The sequence below is a fragment of the Coregonus lavaretus genome, assembly GCF_964263955.1.
Source record: "Coregonus lavaretus genome assembly, chromosome: 26".
NCBI classification, from domain to species: Eukaryota; Metazoa; Chordata; class Actinopteri; order Salmoniformes; family Salmonidae; genus Coregonus; species Coregonus lavaretus.
The window spans coordinates 15,513,777-15,533,805 of NC_140013.1; the positions used below are offsets into that span (position 1 = coordinate 15,513,777).

General features: G+C 43.1%; 1 protein-coding gene and 2 pseudogenes across 3 annotated transcripts in view; 2 read left to right on the forward strand and 1 right to left on the reverse strand.

Moving 5' to 3' along the window:
* The first annotated feature begins 207 nt into the window (after window positions 1–207).
* On the forward strand, window positions 208–7,290 carry LOC311101530 (thiamine transporter 2-like; annotated as a pseudogene). The gene is made up of 10 exons: window positions 208–357; window positions 1,967–2,773; window positions 3,841–4,033; window positions 4,260–4,392; window positions 4,552–4,708; window positions 5,028–5,206; window positions 5,645–6,380; window positions 6,539–6,682; window positions 6,737–6,876; window positions 7,138–7,290. The product of its transcript is annotated as a thiamine transporter 2-like (transcript).
* Window positions 7,291–9,139: 1,849 nt separating this feature from the next.
* On the forward strand, window positions 9,140–17,070 carry LOC311101293 (thiamine transporter 2-like; the record flags this gene model as incomplete). The annotated part of the gene is made up of 5 exons (XM_084142421.1): window positions 9,140–9,286; window positions 12,673–13,465; window positions 14,466–14,658; window positions 16,668–16,809; window positions 16,906–17,070. The coding sequence occupies 5 exons, from the start codon at window positions 9,140–9,142 to the stop codon at window positions 17,068–17,070; spliced, it is 1,440 nt and encodes a 479-aa protein (XP_083998547.1).
* A 298-nt stretch (window positions 17,071–17,368) lies between these two features.
* The window catches only part of LOC311101797 (arf-GAP domain and FG repeat-containing protein 1-like), a 37,934-nt pseudogene continuing 35,273 nt past the window's right edge, over window positions 17,369–20,029 (reverse strand). The window contains exons 12-14 of the transcript XR_014615756.1: window positions 18,772–18,924; window positions 18,571–18,665; window positions 17,369–18,371 (exon numbers count right to left, since the gene is read on the reverse strand). The product of XR_014615756.1 is annotated as an arf-GAP domain and FG repeat-containing protein 1-like (transcript). The remainder of the gene's footprint in view (window positions 18,372–18,570; window positions 18,666–18,771; window positions 18,925–20,029) is intronic.

Below are 20,029 nucleotides of genomic sequence, written 5' to 3' on the forward strand. Positions count from 1 at the left end.
CCCAAGAGCTCAAAGTCTCCCTCAGATAAACTTGCATTCTCAGTTATGCACATGTAGTTCATAGACATAGACTAAATTCATACATTTCCCCGAAAGGACTTGGCCCAGTGATCTACTGCTGCCTACTGCCAACAGATACCAGTGGTACACAGGACTCAGACCCAGAAGTTGTGCATGTGAGGGGGGCAGAAGGGGTAGGCTACCAGGATGGGTTGCTGGGCCAAGCTGAAGTTCACTGGCTGGGTGTTTCCCACAGCCGTTCTGTCGCTCTATGGGTTCTTCGCCAACTGCAGACCAGCTGAGCCCTTCCTAACACCATACCTTATTGGACCATACAAGAACATCTCGGAGGAAGAGGTAAAGTAACCAGCAGCAGAGAGCTGTATGCTACACTTTATCAGTTTTGATTGGATTTGTTAAGAAGGTTGTGATAAGAAAGTAAATAATAATATGCCATTTAGCAGACGCTTTTATCTAAAGCGACTTACAGTCATGTGTGCATACATTTTTTTTAACGTATGGGTGGTCCCAGGGATTGAACCCACTACCCTGGCGTTACAAGCGCCATGCTCTACCAATTGAGCTACAGAGAATGACGCACACTATAACGATAGAATGAAATACACTACATGACCAAAAGTATGTGGACACCTGCTCGTCCAACATCTCATTCCAAAATCATGGGTATTAATATGGAGTTTGTCCCCCCTTTGCTGCTATATCAGCCACCACTCTTCTGGGAAGGCTTTCCTCTAGATGTTGGAACATTGCTGCAGGGATTTGCTTCCATTCAGCCACAAGAGCATTAGTGAGGTCGGGCACTGATGTTGTGCGATTAGGCCTGGCTCGCAGTTGGGGTTCCAATTCATCCCAAAGGTGTTCGATGGGGTTGAGGTCAAGGCTCTGTGCAGACCAGTCAGGTTCTTCCACACCGATCTCGACAAACCATTTCTGTATGTGGCTTTGTGCACTGTGGCATTGTCATGCTGAAACAGGAAAGGGCCTTCCCCAAACTGTTGCCACAAAGTTAGAAGCACAGAATCGTCTAGAATGTCATTGTATGCTGTAGAGTTAAGATTTCCCTTCACTGGAACTAAGGGGCCCAGCCCAAACCATGAAAAACAGCCCCAGACCATTATTCCTACTCCACCAAACTTTACAGTTGCCACTATGCATTCGGGCAGGTAGCGTTCTCCTGGTATCCTCCAAACCCAAATTAATCCATCGGACTGCTAGATGGTGAAGCGTGATTCATCACTCCAGAGAACGCATTTCCACTGCTCCAGAGTCCAATGGTGCCGAGCTTTACACAACTCCAGCCGATGCTTGGCATTGTGCACAGTGATCTTAGGCTTGTGTGCGGCTGCTCGGCCATGGAAACCCATTTCATGAAGCTCCCGACTAACAGTTATTGTGTTGACTTTGCTTCCAGAGGCAGTTCGGAACTCGGTAGTAAGTGTTGCAACCGAGGACAGACGATTTTTACATGCTACACGCTTCAGCACTCGGCGGTCCCATTCTGTGAGCTTGTGTGGCCTACCACCTCGCGACTGAGCTGCTGCCGCTCCTAGACATTTCACAGTAACACCACTTACAGTTGACCGGGGCAGCTCTAGCAGGGAAGACATTTGACGAACTGACTTGTTGGAAAGGTGGCATCCTATGATAGTGCCACGTTGAAAGTCACTGAGGCCATTCTACGGCCAATGTTTGTCTATGGAGATTGCATGGCGGTGTGCTTGATTTTATACACATGTCAGCAACGGGTGTGGCTGAAATTGCCAAATCCACTAATTTGAAGGGGTGTCCACATGCTTTTGTATATATAGTGTATGTGCTACTGTATACAGTGGGCTATGTTCTATTTTTGCTTCATACAGACGATCGGTAGGACTATTCAGTATCCCTGTGCATATTGAATAGATCTACTGATAAATGAATCACTCCTCTCCCTGTGCCTCCTCAGGTTACCAACTACCTGTTCCCCATCTGGACGTACTCCTACCTGGCAGTCCTCTTCCCAGTCTTCCTGCTGACAGACTTCCTGAGGTACAAGCCAGTGATCGTGGCCTCTTCCTGGTCACCAACTATGTCCTGCTCTGCTTCGATCCCCGCCTGACTGCCATGACCTTCCTGCAGTTCAACTATGCCGTGGTGACCTCCACGGAGGTGGCCTACTTCTCCTATATCTACAGCGTGATCCCTCCGGAGAGGTACCAGCGGGCCACCGGCTACCTCCGCAGTGCCATGCTGACAGGCGCCACCCTAGGTGCCACCCTAGGCCAGTTGCTGGTCTCCTTGGCAGGGCTGGACTACTTCTACCTCAATGCCATCTCCATGGGGATCCTCAGTGTTGCGTTCTCCGTCTGGCTACCCATGCCCCAGCGGTGGATGTTCTTCAGGGGGGAGAAGGCTGCCCTGGACCTGAGCGCCAAGGGCCAGGTGTGGAAGGAGGCGAGTGCAGTGGAGGAGGCAGAGGATGAAGAGGAGGACGTGGAGGATGGTGCTGGGTCGGGTAGGACCCAGGGAAACGGGGGTAGGACTGGCTGGTGCAGCCTGCATAATGTGGTCTATGCTGGCAGGCTGCTCTGTAGCAGCTTCAGAGAGTCCTACTCCTCTAGGAAGCTGGTCTACTGGTCTCTGTTGGGGGCTCTAGCCACGGCCGGCAACGGTCAGGTGTTCAACTACATTCAGCTGATGTAGGACCACATAGAGCCATCCAGCACCTCCTCTGTCTATAATGGAGGGGTCGAGGCCATATGCGCAGTAGTAGGTAAGAAAGTCTCAGAACTGTGTGTGTGTGTGTTCAGTAGAGTAGCTGTGCTTTGGGGTTTGCCGGTTGGTGAATTCTATATTCAGATAAAATGTTACGATGCTAATATTTTTGTATTACTAAATAAAAATATACTAGTAAAATTCCAAAATTACCAGGACACAGCTGAATGTTGGTCTCACAATCTGATGTATATGTGGTCCATGATTAAATGGGTAATGTGTTTCGATGGGTTTAAGGCAAAGTAGTTCCGTGGTCATCTTTCCTTTGGTTCAAGTTGGGCTCTGCACGCAGAGAGAGAAGAGTAATTGCTTCAATTAAGGTGATAGCTTGGGTAACGATTTCTCTGATTATTGCTGATAGCTCGGGTTTGAGAGATTTTGACTTATCGTAACAAGTCAATCTGACTTGGGAAGTAGATAAAGGGCCTCATTGCCAAAATCACCAAGTATCCCTTTAATTAAATCAAAGCCCTGTCCTCTATCCTATGTGTTCAGGGATAGAGACATTATATTGTCCTGATAAATGATGGTAGAAATACGATGAGGGTCCTGTTCGAATTCTTCAAATTTTGCATCCGTCCTTGCTTGGGGTAATCAATGATCTGATATGACTGGATCTTCAACATCTTCAAGAACGATCTGGCCTTAATGGCCATGTACTCTTATAATCTCCACCCGGCACAGCCAGAAGACGAGTGGCCACCCCTCAGAGCCTGGTTCCTCTCTAGGTTTCTTCCTAGGTTCCTGCCTTTCCAGGGAGTTTTTCCTAACCACCGTGCTTCTACATCTGCATTGCTTGCTCTTCAGGGTTTTTGGCTGGGTTTCTGTATAAGCACTTTGTGACAATTGCTGATGTAAAACGGACTTTATAAATGCATTTGATTGATTGATTGATTGATTGATTGATGAAATCCATGTATTGAATCCTATGCTTTAACCCAGCCAACAGTGTTGGATCAGTGATTGCTTAAAGGAAGGGAGGAAGGAAGGATGCAGTTTACAAGTATTTACTCAGGATCTAAAAAGGAAATCATCCACTGTTGTTGTCCCATCCCTGTCCTATAGGTGCAGCTGCAGCCTTCTGTGTGGGTCATGTAAAGGTGACCTGGGATGTCTGGGGGGAGCTGTCACTGGGGGTGTTCTCTGCGGTGGGGGCAGGGGCCGTGTTTCTGATTGGGCTCACCAGCAACATTTGGGAAAGTTATGCTGGCTACGTCATATTCCAGGCCTCCTACATGCTGCTGATCACCATCACTACGTAAGTGAATACTCTCTAAGCCATACTTCAATGAGCTCTGCTATATTTATTTAATATACCTTCCATGCATCCCACAGACATTCATCAGAACTGCACAATGAAAATATTCAGTACATTTACATTTTAGTCATTTAGCAGACGCTCTTATCCAGAGCGACTTACAGTTAGTGACTGCATACATTTTCATACTGTACAGTACAAAGGATTATCTGTTTTGGCGTTACAGATTCCAGATTGCATCCAACATTTCCATGGTATGCTATGCTCTAACGTTCGGAGTCAACACTTTTGTTGCCCTCTTGCTGCAGACCATTTTCACAGCCATCATTGTTGATGAAACTGCACTGGGGCTAGGCATTGTCACAATCCAGAGCTAGAAAGGCCATTGCCCATTCCTTTAACTGATGCACAAGTTACCAAAAGTGAAGAGAGAGTGACACCTGGTGGATAATTATTACTGCATTATTTCTGTTCTTGACCCCTTTAATCAAACCAAAGCTTCATTTCCCTTTCTCCAGTTCATCATCTATGGCAGCTACTATGCAGAAATATCTGTGCTTTTCCTGATCCGAGGGATGTACACAGCCTGTGCACACCACTGCAGGTCTAAACAGGCAATGGACCAGGAACAGAAAGAAGAACCCAAAGTGGAGATGCCCTCCTCAGACGGGTTCTGTTCTGACCACAGACAATAGACTTGTATTTATAATCAAAATACAACAAATGTTGCGTAAGCATTGTTTTGTCCAACTTCTCTGTAAGTCATCCAAAAGATAAGGTGTGTTCAATTGATAGGCATGGCCATGTTAAATATTGTTGTTGATTGATTGACAGACTGACCTCAGTGATTACACAAACAAACCGAGGTGACTTCCATATGGGGACTAGACACAGGCTGGATTAAGAGTAGTGTGTGAGAGAGCAGACTAACCTGAGCAGGTAAAGCAATAAACCTACTTTTTGTATAAAGTATAAAAACTTGTGTGGGTGATAGTACTGGCTATCGCTGTTTGTGGATCTGTAAGGATGGAGGCTGGGAAGTGGCGGAGGGCAGGATGGGGCTATCCCACCACTCTGCTGTGCATCTATGGGTTCTTCAATACTTTGAAACCTCTCGTACCCTTCATCTGCCCTTACCTGACTGGTCCAGACAAAAACCTGACAGTGGAACAGGTACAGTAGGCTACAGGACAAACATTTCAATGCATTGTCTTCATACTCTTATACTCTCTTTAGAGGAGTGTCCCGATTTCCTTCATTTTTAATCCGTAACTTTACAACTTTATCAGTAATGTTTATGACTACTTTACTACCTACCAGCACGCTACACTACCCCCTTCCTGCTGTAAGTTCCTCACACTTACCCCCACTTTTTTCGATGGCCGCAAGTGAGGTCAGAAAGTAGTCCGGACCAGGGTTTGAACTTGTGTCTTTGTGGCTGTCAACCCAACACCTTAGCCTTTACGGCAAGATATCTGAATCTCTTGATGAGGTCGCTGTGTTGCTCGCTAGGTGTTGGGTTAAGGTCGCTACAATCAATACATTTTCTATCTGAATGTTCTGTAATGTTGCAACCTCCCAAACAGACAGCAGTATTGCACTCTAGCCCAGGTGACCAATGAAATCTACCCAGTGTGGACATACTCCTTCCTGGCTGTGATGGTGACAGTCTTCCTGCCCTAGATTGGTTGCGCTACAAGCTCGTCGTGGTGTTTCAGTGCATCAACTTCTTCATAACCTGGGCGATGATGCTATTGGTGCAGGAGGGGGCAGCCTTTAAGGCAATGCAGTTCTTCTTCGGCGTAAAGTCGGCCTGTGAGGTGCCCTACGTCTCATACATCTACAGCATAGTGGACCTGAAACACTCCTGCAAGGCTAAATCCTACTGCCGTAGTGTACAGCTGCTAAGCTACACGGTGGGCTCTGTGCTGGGACAGCTGCTGGTCTGTTTCAACCTCATGTCTTACAACAACATCCTGGTACTTACCCTGGTGTTGATCTCCATTGCCCTGGTGACTTCCCTCTTCCTGCCCATGCCACAGAGAAGCATGTTCTTCCATCGGAGTCAAAGTGAACCACCACAGACCCCAGAAAGAGGGGACAGGTGTGCAGGTGTGCAGGTGTGCAGGTGATGTGTCCACTGAGGGGCCAGAGAGGTCTAGGGGCTGCAGCCAAGTCTTCCTGCTGCTGTGGAGAGACTTTCTCCAGTGCTACTCCACCAGGGCACTGCTGCACTGGTCAGTGTGGTGGGTACCGGCTACCTGCGGCTACAACCAGGCAATCAACTATGTACAGGTGTTGTGGAAGCACATACAGCCATCCCAGAAAGTCACATTCTGTTTGGTGAGTAGTGAAGCACCAACTATTGGAGTACACATAACCATTGGGTATTTGTAGATGTTTGTCTGGCATTAATAATCAATCATCATCAACAGTCAATCAGTCATACTTCTAATATGTAATTACTTAATGGTAAGTTTATCACATCATGTGTGTGATTTACAGGTGCAGCGATGGCCTATGGCATTGGTTTCCTCCAGGTGGACTGGGCCTAGTGGGGAGAGTTGTTCCTGTGCTCCTTCTCTGGCCTGGGGGCCTTATCACATTTGCCATGAGAGTTTGTGAATTACTGCCATTAGAAAAATGTAGGTGCCAAACTTGAATGATTATTTAGCAAGAACAAACGTGACCATTTCCTCCAAGGTTCCAAATTGCTACTGACCTCCATGGAGAGATAAGCACTGATCCTTGGAGCAAACAACTTTGGCTCTTTGGTCCTTTAGACTATCATCACATCCATTGTGGAGGATGGCAGGGGGCTCGGCTTGGGCATCATTCCACAGGTGAGTTAAAGTTTCAAGTGTCAAAGGAGGCAAGTCCCTACAAACCATTAGATCCTGACTCTTCCACCACAACCCCCAGTGTCATTATCCAAAGTTATGAATAGATACCTTGGACTTTTGCCTTGGATGTTATGAACTGTCCTGGATGTTTGTCCAAAAAAACAACGTTAAATATCTGTCTCATTCAAAATGTTTTTTAATTTTTTATCTGAACTGTGTAACTGAAAAATAAGCTTAATGCTTTTCCACTCTTTCTTGCAGATCATCATTTATGGAAGCTACTTCTCAGCCATCGCTGTCATTTTTTTCCTGTGGGATGTGTACACGATTATGAGAGTGCAGCAAAGCCACAGAGACTCCACCACTGCAGAGGAGCTTCCAAGCCCAACACTGTGTACACCACTGCAAACTTGAACATGCAGTGGACCAAAAAGAAGAACCCAAAGTAGAAGTGTTTTGATCTGACTGGTTCTGACCACAGACAATAATCTGTCCAAAACTGAGGGGGGCAAGGTGTCTCACCAAACTTTTACTTTAAAATCTAACGTCATGGTGCTCTGTATACTTGTATTTATATTCAAAATAAAAGTTGATAACGACTGGGCATAGACGTCAGTTCAACCTCTAGTTTTGATTTGTCAACTAAATGTGAATTCAAAGTTAAATCAACAACAAATGTCACAAAGTCACCAAGTTTAGGTTAAAAGTTGGGTAAACAAACAACGAAATGCCCTTACCTTGATAACTTTTTGCAAATCCAATCAGTTTTCCACATTGATTCAACATCAAGAAGGTCATTAGAGGTGCATCAAAGCTGGGACCAAGAGACTGAAGAACAGCTTGTATCTGAAGGCCATCAGACTGTTAAATAGCAATTTGATCATGAAGGCCTGATTCACACAGTCTCCTCTGAACAGTTGATGTTGAGATATGTCTGTTACTTGAACTCTGTGAAGCATTTATTTGGGCTGCAATTTCTGAGGCTGGTAACTCTATTGAACTTATCCTCTGCAGCAGAGGTAACTCTGGGTCTTCCATTCCTGTGGCGGTCCTCATGAGAGCCAGTTTCATCATAGCGCTTGATGGTTTTTGCGACTGCACTTGAAGAAACTTTCAAAGTTCTTGAAATTGTCCATATTGACTGACATTCATGTATTAACGTAATGATGGACTGTCGTTTCTCTTTGCTTATTTGAGCTGTTCTTGTCATAATATGAACTTGGTCTTTTACCAAATAGGGCTATCTTCTGTATACCCCCCCTACCTTGTCACAACACAACTGATTGGCTCAAATGCATTAAGAAGGAAAGAAATTCCACAAATTAACTTTTAAGAAGGCACACCTGTTACTTGAAATGCATTCCAGGTGACTACCTCATGAAGCTGGTTGAGAGAATGCCAAGAGTGTGCAAAGCTGTCATCAAAGCAAAGGGTGGCTATCTGAAGAATCTCAAATCTCAAATATATTTTGATTTGTTTAACACTTTTTTGGTTACTACATGATTCCAGATGTGATATTTCATAGTTTTGATGTCTTCATTATTATTCTACAATGTAGAAAATAGTAAAAATAAAGAAAAACCCTTGAATGAGTAGGTGTGTCCAAACCTTTGACTGGTACTGTACATATATATTTATACTCCGGACTTTGACATTGCTCGTCCTAATATTTATATATTTCTTAATTCCATTTGTTTACTTTTTAGATTTGCGTGTATTGTTGTGTATTGTTAAATATTACTGCACTGTTGGAGCTAGGAACACAAGCATTTCGCTACATCTTCAATAACATATGCTAAATATGTGTATGCGACCAATACAATTTTATTTGATTACATAGATTTTTGTGGTTGAAATGACGTGGAAACAACGTTGATTCAAGCAGTTTTGTCCAGTGGGTACATGTTGCATAAGCATGATTTAGTCTACTCCAACTACTCTATAATTAAACTAAAAAAGATAAGGTGTACAGCTGATATACAGGTATGATTTATTAGTTTTATTCATTGCGCTCATGTCTCAGTTCTAGAAGGAATGTGTGTCAGTGGACCCTAAGTATTTCCCTTTGAGCAAGTTGTTGATTGACAGACGGAGCTTAGCGATTACACAAACAACCTCAGGCTAGTTCGCTACTACTATAGTATTATAGTAGGGAGTCGATTAGCCTGGACAGGTAACACAGCTAAATCGGACTAATCTGGGCAGGTAAAGCAGCAAAACATTGTGTCGTGACACTGGTGACTATCTCTGTGGATCTGTGAGGATGGAGGCTGTGAAGCGGTGGAAGGCAGGATGGGGCTATCCCACCACTCTGCTGTGCATCTATGGGTTCTTCAGTACTGTGAAACCTTTGGAACCTTTCCTCATACCTTACCTGACAGGTCCAGACAAAAACCTGACAGTGGAACAGGTGAGCTACTACAGTAGTCAAATGTCAATAAAATGTTGTCATTCCCGCACTTTTGAACAGCGCTATATCTATGAGGAGACCAGGGAACAAAGTAACACAGGGTCAGTTGTAACAGTATGATAATGGAATGTTATTCAATGTGCTAATGCTTGGTTAGTGTCTCTACATGCGTAAGAAGTTTGTTTAAATCCATCAATTATCTTTTGTTTTATTGACAAAAAAAATGGGTTTTGAGACCCTAAAGTAAATATCCTTGCCGCCTCTCTTTTTTTAATTATTGACCTTTGGAACATTCTCAATTTTTCATTTATATAGTTGATGACAATTATCGTTGTATTTTCTCACAAGATTTAGATAAGTATAGGCTCCTATGTGGGGGGTTAGCAGTACTTAAAACCTTATATGGTATTTAGACCCATTCACATAGTGATATAAAATGTAACTTATTTACATTAAGTTTAGCAGTACAACTAAGAGAATACCTTAGAAAAATGTAAAGAAAAGTCAAATTCATACTTTTGAATGCTAATATAATTAGCCTACAGTGCTGTGAAAAAGTATCTACCCCCTTTCTGATTTTCTCTATTTTTGCATATTTTTGATACTGAATGTTATCAGATCGTCAACCAAAACCTAATATTAGATAAAGGGAACCTGAATTTACAAATAACAACAAAATTGATACTTATTTTATTTATTTAACTAACAAAGTTATGCAACACCCAATTCCCCTGTGTGAAAAAGTAATTGCCCCCTTACACTCAATAACTGGTTGTGCCACCTTTAGCTGCAATGACTGCAACCAAATGTTTCCTGTAGTTGTTGATCAGTCTCACATCGCTGTGGAGGAATTTTGGCCCACTCTTGCATGCAGAACTGCTTTAACTCAGCGACATTTGTGGGTTTTCAAGCATGAACTGCTCGTTTCAAGTCCTGCCATAACATCTCAATTGGGATTAGGTCTGCACTTTGACTAGGCCATTCCAAAACTTCAAATGTGTTGCTTTTTAACAATTTTCTTGTAGAATTGATTGGGTGTTTTGGATCATTGTCTTGCTGCATGATCCAGCTGTGCTTAAGCTTCAGCTCACAGACAGATGGCCTGACATTTTCCTGTAGAATTATCTGATACAGAGCAGAATGGACAGATGAGTCAAAAGTATAACTTTTTGGACGACATGGGTCCCATTATGCCTGGCGAAAACCAAACACTGCATTCCACAGTAAGAACCTCATACCAATGGTCAAGCATGGTGGTGGAAGTGTGATGGTTTTTTATTTTTTAATATACAGTATATATTTAAAAAATATATACATGTATATACAGTACCAGTCAAAAGTTTGGACACACCTACTCATTCAAGGGTTTTTCTTTATTATTGTAGAATAATAGTGAAGACATCAAAACTATGAAATAACGGAACATATGGAATCATGCAGTAACCAAAAAAGTGTTAAACAAATCAAAATATATTTGAGATTTGAGATTCTTCAAAGTAGCCACCCTTTGCCTTGATGACAGCTTTGCACACTCTTGGCATTCTCTCAACCACCTGGAATGCATTTCAATTAACAGGTGTGCCTTGTTAAAAGTTAATTTGTGGAATTTCTTTCCTTCTTAATGCGTTTGAGCCAATCAGTTGTGTTGTGACAAGGTGGTATACAGAAGATAGCCCTATTTGGTAAAATACCAAGTTCATATTATGGCAAGAACAGCTCAAATAAGTAAAGAGAAACGACAGTTCATCATTACTTTAAGACAAAAAATGCAAATCAATTTATAACATTTTTGACATGCGTTGTTCTGGATTTTTTTGTTGTTATTCTGTCTCTCACTGTTCAAATAAACCTACCATTAAAATTATAGACTGATCATTTCTTTGTCAGTGGGCAAACGTACAAAATCAGCAGGGGATCAAATACTTTTTTCCCTCACTGTAGGTCCTAGAAACTTGTTTACAGTGTGTAATGGTAGCTTAGATATGTTGTTTGTATAAAAATATGATTAATCTAACTCAAATAATAATTTCATAATAAGCAAAAGCAATTTATTTATATTTCTAATCTCAACCAATACCATACCAATCTACTGTATTTCTAATCATGGTAACACTTTACTTGACACCCATTGTCATAACACGTTATGACACGGTCATAATGTCATAAGAGCTGACACAACTTGTCCTGTTGTGACATATTATTTTGCATTATTTTACAGTTGGTTATGACACCTACATAAGAGTGTCAAAAACCACATTTATTCAAAAATGTGTTTTCTCCCAGCCAATAAGTTTCCTTTCATTTGAAAGTTTGTTTCTTAAGTCATGTGTTGTTGTAATGAATTCTGTTAACAGTCATGCTTTTTTAAATCAGATTTTAAATAACTTGCAGAAAATACACTGTCAAGAAGCATTATGACATCATAATCATATAAGCCAGATAGGCCTATCACGTACATGCCCTTACATCAGTCATCAGTCACAAAGAGGGTGTCTTGTCCTGCTCCTGAAATCTGTAACTGCATTCGTCCCAGTCATCAGCAGCCGAGCGTTGTGGAAGTTGCATGTCTAACATCAATTTGTGCGCAATTACAATGATAATTTAATATGGTCAATTTCAGAAAATGTTATATAACATAAACATACTGATGACAAGTAGGCTACGACAAAAAATGGAATGTTTTGCCTTGTGTGGTCGGTTTTGACACTCTTATGTAGGTGTCATAACCAGACATAAAATAATGCAATATATACCACAAAAGGTCTAAATATACTGTATGTGTCATGACCATATGATGACAGGTTATGTCAGCTGTTAAAACATATTATGTGTTATGACGCTGGTGTCAAGTGTTACCCTAATCATTTTAAGTCAATGTACCAGGGGTTATGATCCCTTTATTACCTGCTTGACAAAAAAGTGCAATATATTGAATTAGGTGAAGAAATAATAAGGCATGGTAGGGTCCACTGATGGTGCTTTGAATGCTTTTCAGGAACTCGTAGTTCCCAGTTGGTGAACTCCGGATGACATCATGTATGCATTTGAGTGCTTGAAATCTGAAAAACTCTTCAACCAATGAGAAACTAGATGGCTAAACTAGATAATGTTGCTAATAAGTTAGTTAGCTTGCTAACGTGGACAATATGTCAAACCATAGAATGTATTGGTCAAACTAACTACATTATGCACATTATTAAGGTTGTAAATGGCTGTGTCGGCCATCTTTTGATCTGAAGGTGAAAGGTCAGGCATCCTCATTCATTCTGGTCTGAGTTTCCCACTTGGAACTCCGACGTGGAGGATCATTCTAGTGGGTCTCCTCTGACTTTCCGATTACATACGAACGCACCACCAGTCTTTGACATTATTTCCATTTACCTCAGGTGACCAATGAGATTTTTCCTGTGTGGACATACTCCTACCTGGCTGTGATGGTGCCCGTCTTCCTGCTCACTGATTGGCTGCGCTACAAGCCCGTAGTGGTGTTCCAGTGCATCAACCTCTTTGTTACGACAGCAATGCTGCTCTGGCTGCAGGGAGTGGCAGCCATGCAGGCAATGCAGTTTGCCTACGCTGTGGTGACAGCCAGCGAGGTGGCCTACTTCTCATACATCTACAGCATAGTGGACCTGAAACACTTCCGCAAAGCTACATCCTACTGCCGTAGTGTACAGCTGCTAGGCTACACGATGGGATCTGTGCTGGGACAGTTGCTGGTCAGTTTTAACCTCATGTCCTACAACAACATCCTGGTACTTAACCTGGTGTTGATCTCCATCGCCCTGGTGACTTCCCTCTTCCTGCCCATGCCACAGAGAAGCATGTTCTTCCATCGGAGTCAGGAGAGGCATAAAACTGGAAATGTAGAAGAAATGGATGCCCAAGAACTACCAGAGGCCCTAGGAAGAGGGGACATGTGTGCAGGTGATAGGGAAATGTTCCCTGAGGGGCCAGTGAGAGCTAGGAGCTGCAGCCAGGTTCTTATCCAGCTGTGGAGAGACTTCCTCCAGTGTTACTCTACAAGGGAGCTGCTGTACTGGTCAGTATGGTGGGCACTGGCCACCTGTGGCTATAACCAGACAACCAATTATGTACAGGTGCTGTGGCAGCACGTAGAGCCATCCCAGAACTTCACAGTCTACAATGGAGGGGTGGAAGCTGTGTCCAACCTATTTGGTGAGTTGCCAACAACACTATAGACTCATTTCCTGGCGCTATCATGAAACGCTGTGCGCGCAGTTCGAGTTGGGTCTGACTGCGACCCGCGTCCTGTGCCAGGCCAGAACTGTCCAGGGATGGACCGCCCAGGGATACATGTTAGTTAACATAGCGACCAGTGCACCAGTATTTTATTGAGGTGTTGCCAGCGGTAACTATCATAGCGACCTGTGCACCGGTGTTGTATCGAGGTGCCTGCCGACTGGACAGCTGTATCACGGCGGTAGCTAGTAACGTGGCCCATTTTTGCCCCTCCCAGGATTATATTTTAAGTAGGATAGCAGTTTACACAAGAAATAACTCATATTGGTAGTCATCTACACGTCACTGTGATGCAGTCTACTCAATGAAAAACCCTTCGGGTGCGTTCCTAAATTCACTCTGGCTATCTATTCCGATTTCAGAGCGCTCTCGTCTGAGTGTGCCAGAGTGTAGAATAACTAATGAATTTACAAACGCACAACACATGTTGAATATGGCCGGTGTCAGTAAACATCGGCAAAAAACATAATTAAATTGTTGCCAGCAGCACAGTTACAGTCACCAATGCTCGTCGTGGTCGACGCCATCCCCATTTATCCGTTTCCATCTCTTAGGTATGTCCTTGGGCTCTCTCTTGCACAGTGCGTTGCTGCTGAGAGGGCATAGGCTGAGGGACCGGTTTGGTGGGCTGCTGAGGTTTTGTTCTCTCGGACAGCGGTCTTGTGGGACAGACAGTATGTAAGGGGTCATGATGTGGGAAGTGTTGGGACCGGCAGGGAGTACATTCCGGCTCACTCGCTCTAGCCTTAACCAATAGGAGCGTAGCCATCCGAAACAGGACACATGACCATCTGTTTTTTGTAGATGCTTGTCAAGCATTAATAATCAATCATCATCAACAGTCTAACACCTTACAAAGGTATATAGCAACTTCATGTAAAATGTTACTGCTCAGACCACTGTGTGTTCCTTGCAGCGGCAGCGACGGCCTATGGTATTGGTTTCACCGAGGTGGATTGGGCCCAGTGGGGAGAGTTGGCTCTGGGTTCATTCTCTGGCCTGGGAGCTGCAGCCCTTTTCACCATGACTTTCACAGCCAGCATCTGGGCCTGCTATGCTGGCTACATTGTCTTCAAGTGCCTCTACATGCTGCTTATCACCATAGCCATGTGAGTGCAAATATAGTCATGATAAACTGAGAATTACTGCCGTCTGAAGAACAATACGCCTTATTTCACATTTAGAAATTCCCTTTTGTCAGTCATATATTAAAGGGACACCTGTTATAGGGACATTACACTCCTAAATCAAAGTTTATCAGATGTTTTCATACCTCCAAAGTTGTCTAATGTCAATGAGTCCACATCCCACACCATTGGTTGAGTAGATAGATCTAGATACACGCCTCGTACCCAAATTAATGGAAAAGATAAGCACTGCAAATCTGGAAATGACATGGGGCCTGATTCAAACTTAGGAAATGAACGCCTTTCCTACGCACTTCTCAATAGTTACTTTTCAGACCTTATTCAGGTACATAACGGGCCTAGCAGGCGTGGTTCCCTGACACACGCTGAATATATTTCATTCAACTGCTGAAAACCCTCCCACTTGCTGGCCAACATTTTCTCGTGGAGTTTTCATTCATTAGGGTTTTCAGTACATTTATCTAAAGCCATCCCTTTAAATTTGGTGTAATTCACTCCACAGAGTCACTAGAATATATGGAGAGAACGTTCAGAATATTAGGGATCAATGAAAGAAAGCCTTGTAAATACACTCATATTCGTCTCCTTTTCAGCACCAATTGGTAGATTTAAAAATACTCTGATGTATATTATTTAGGGTTAGATAAGTATTTATGAATCATTTTTAAAAAACAGGTTAGAGTGCCTCTACCCACTAAATATATTGGTGAATGAAAAATACATTGGTTTGATTCATCCTGAAAGTTTCCATATTCAATTGTTTAATCCATTAAATATTGGAAGGTGAGAAAAGTGTACAATAGAGGTAGAACCATATTCCTACAAATCTACCTTAATAATCCTCACTAATCATGGAACTGTGATGACAACGGTCCAGTCATCGTGAACCGTGCGCCAGGCTCCAGTTTTAAACTGTTAAGTATTGGTCTGCGTTCCATAATGATTCAAATAGGCTACATGTCCCAAATTATTACTTGTAAAACGTTAGCCTAATATGATCCACTATTGCTAGCGATCCTCAGGAACAATCACATGAATGTGACAGATGAAAGGTAAACTAATGATGTAATGGAATGATGCAAAATGTAAAGAAACTAACACTAAAGTGAGTTATAAATGTATTGGTATAATTGACGATGGCTACCAATAGTGGCTAATATTTAACACGATACAAATTGTTTAAAAAATACAGTGAAAAGTCCAGGCATATAATTAAAACATTCTAGAAATCATAAATCAACTCGGTAGGTTTGGCGCTATACTGTAATTTGCGCATGGCTACAGAAGCCTATAGCTTGGGTCTCCAAGATTCATCCCTGCAGGTTATAAGGCCAGCATTTCATAAACCTCACTGTGGGAAAATTGATATGTTGATATGCTTCAGTTTTCTGCCATATGACTGGTTTTACATGTCTCAAGCAATCATAGGGTAAAATATATTTACAATCCCCTTATCCAAACAACTTACTAATTTACCTAGCGCTTATCAATTTGTAAATTACAGTGCATGGAGAATGGTGCTATTTCTATTGGAAAAAATTAAGTAGGCCTAGTTGTTGCTCCACTTAGGACAGGTTGCTCGACATTATTCATAGTTTCATCACGTGTAAAGGTGGTGGAATTATGAGGGAATTAAGCCAAGGCCAGAATACAGAATATCTGTAGACACACCTCTGCCAAACCTACATTTCTGTGATCTCCCCACTGAACGAATAGCTGGCTGAAACATGTGGAGTAGAGAGAAAAGTGCATAAAAAGGGAATTAAGTTCCATTTGCGTGCACATAACTTGGGTCTGAATCGGCCCCATGGTGTTTATCTATTTATTCTATTAATTTTAGATTGTGGGATATAGCTGGATCTAAAAGAACTCATGGCCTGGGACGTGGACCCCTTTTTAGATCTGAAATGTAACAAAATTACCCTTTAATATTTGGTAGAGGGAAAAACATGTGCCCCCTCTCCTTCCAGGTTCCAAATTGCTACTGACGTCTCCATGGAGAGATATGCACTGATCTTTGGAGCAAACAATTTTGGGGCTTTGGTCCTTCAGACTATCATCACATCCGTTGTGGTGGATGGCAGGGGGCTTGGCTTGGGCATCATTCCACAGGTGAGTTAACAGTTCAAGTGTCACAGGACAATAATAAGACCTGCTAAGACTGAAGAGTTAGGAAAAAGCTTCATACCGCTCCACTCTTTCTTGCAGTTCACCATTTATGGAAGCTACTTCTCAGCCATCGCTGTCATTTTCTTTCTGAGGGGTGTGTACATGATTATGAGAATGCGGCAAAGCCACCGAGAGTCCATCACTGCAGAGGAGCAGCCTCCAAGTCTGAAAGACAGTGACACTGGCCCTGAACAAAGACTCTGAGCAGAAGAAACTGACCACTGGGCCCTGGGTCGTGTTCGGTAGGCACATTTTTGTTTTCCGTTGCACAATTGTTGGGTACATTGTGCCCTACTGAATTAAAGACACCGATGACATTCAGGTCTGTTTGATATTTTTTACAGTCTATACTCCTGAGCAAGAGTAACAGCTCCACATTATTCAGACTGCAACATCTTCATAGTGATATAAATATTTTTATATATATAAAAAATATTTAAATATATGAAAATGGAGATGTACAGTGCAGCAATACAAAGACATGGTTTGGTCATTCTTTTTAGTTAAAATTCATTTTAATATATATATACACACACATTAACTTAAATCTCTTTAACACCCAACATCAGTGGTCTTCAGTCTATATTGTTGTAAACCGCCTGGACAGCAGGACAGGTGAGAGCCCATCCCCTTCCAGGTGGAGCTTCTGCCCTCGAGGCCAATCACCGAAGAGGAGAGAGACTCCTCCCCCTCTTCTGTAACAAATTATGAAACGCATGTTCTCCTCTTCTTCTCTGTAAAAATAGTCCTACCGATACCACGCTGTACAAACCACTTTTGGTTCTTCTTTACAAATACAGTAACTCACAGTAGTCCTCTCAGCTTTTCCAAGTAACAGTTCTGCCTTAAACTTGTGTTAAAGGTACAAATACTGATATGCACAGAGCTAATTTCCGCTAAGAAAAAATATTTACAGAATTGCAGCGTAATGATTTGGAATATTTTGCAATAACTTAGTGTCAGCCAGTTTGAATATACATTGGGCTCAGCTGAGGATGGGCCAGTTCACAGGTTAGATGGAAGATGAGAGGAGACCCTGCCCCTTTAACACATTTACATTTTAGTCATTTAGCAAACCCTCTTATCCAGAGTAACTTACAGGAGGAGCAATTAGGGTTAAGTGCCTTGCTCAAGGACACATTGACAGATTTTTCACCTAGTCGGCTCGGGGATTCGAACCAGCGACCTTTCGATTACTGGCCCAACGCTCTTAACAGCTAGGCTTCCTGACGCCCCCAACACCCTCCCGTCCCTCTACACACCTTTACCTTGTTTTGTTTTTTGTTGCCATGGACGGTGTCAGTTACGTCACTTAATACAAAATACAAGTTTTAGAAACATTATTTGTCTTTTTAAAGCGTCTTGTGAAACAAAACAGTGCAAGAGGTGCAAGCGGAGCACGCCAGTTGACATCACCCTAGTGGTGGAGTTTAGGTGGAGCAGTGCTATAAGAAAGGATTAGTTGAAGAGCTTCCTGAGGGGTAGTGTCCTGAAGGGGCGCCCGCCTGGAAAGACGACAGATACAGAGAGAGACAGAGAGAGAGACAGCGAGACAGAGAGAGAGAGAGACAGCGAGACAGAGAGAGAGAGACAGCGAGACAGAGAGAGAGAGGGAGGAAGGGGAGCCATTAAATCACCACCAGTGAAATTAACACAAGTCTTATCAAATGGAGACTGTGGAAACCACCTGATGGTCCCACTCACCAAGAAGGGGTTACTAGAGACCCCAGGTGCAGCCATCGCCTGTCCAAAGGGGGTCACCACAGCCTTGGCCTGTCCATAGGCAGAATACCCCCCTCCTGGTGGACCAGAGAAAGAGTTGAATACTGAAGGTTTAAATTAAATGGGTACACTACACAAATTCATGCAAAGCACACATACACCCATGCAAACACCCACACACACCGTTGGGTTGCTGGGGATAGGCCGGAGGCTGGGGGAAGGGGGCCTGGCCAGGGAAGGGCTGTTGGAAGGTCCCACTGAAGCTGGTGGGGAGGTTGTAGGCAGCAGCGTTCCCGAATCCGGCTGGCATGCTCATGGAGCCTGTGCCAAACGTGGCTGCAAGACAGGCGGGAGAGGAGAGGACACTCACAATCTACAAAATATCACATCAGTTACACAGAGCGTACGCTACACGATTACTGCTAAGTGTTAACGCAGACTACAAAACATCTGAAGGACACACATACAGTACCAGTCAAAGGTTTGGACACACCTACTCATTCAAGGGTTTTTCTTTATTTTTACTATTTTCTACATTGTAGAATAATAGTGAAGACATCAATACTATGAAATAACACATATGAAATCATGTTGTAACCAAAAAAGTGTTAAACAAATCAAAATATATGTTATATTTGAGATTATTCAAATAGCCACCTTTTGCCTTGATGACAGCTTTGCACACCCTTGGGATTCTCTCAACCAGCTTCACCTGGAATGCTTTTCCAACAGTCTTGAAGGAGTTCCCACATATGCTGAGCACTTGTTGGCTGCTTTTCCTTCACTCTGCGGTCCGACTCATCCCAAACCATCTCAATTGGTTGAGGTCGGGGGATTGTGTAAGCCAGGTCATCTGATGCAGCACTCAATCACTCTCCTTCTTCGTAAAATAGCCTCGAGGTGTGTTGGGTCATTGTCCTTTTGAAAAACTAATGATAGTCCCACTAAGCCCAAACCAGATGGGATGGTGTATCGCTGCAGAATGCTGTGGTAGCCATGCTGGTTAAGTGTTCCTTGAATTCTAAATAAATCACAGACAGTGTCACCAGCAAAACACCCCCACACCATAACAACTCCTCCTCCATGCTTTACGGTGGGAAATACACATGCGGAGATCATCCATTCACCCACACCGCGTCTCACAAAGCCACGGCGGTTGGAACCAAAAATCCCCAATTTGGACTCCAGACCAAAGGACTCATTTCCACCGGTCTAATGTCCATTGCTCGTGTTTCTTGGCCCAAGCAAGTCACTTCTTCTTATTGGTGTCCTTTAGTAGGGGTTTCTTTGCAGCAATTCGACCATGAAGGCAGTCTCCTCTGAACAGTTGATGTTGAGATGTGTCTGTTACTTGAACTCTGTGAAGCATTTATTTGGGCTACAATTTCTGAGGCTGGTAACTCGAATGAACTTATCCTCTGCAGCAGAGGTAACTCTGGTT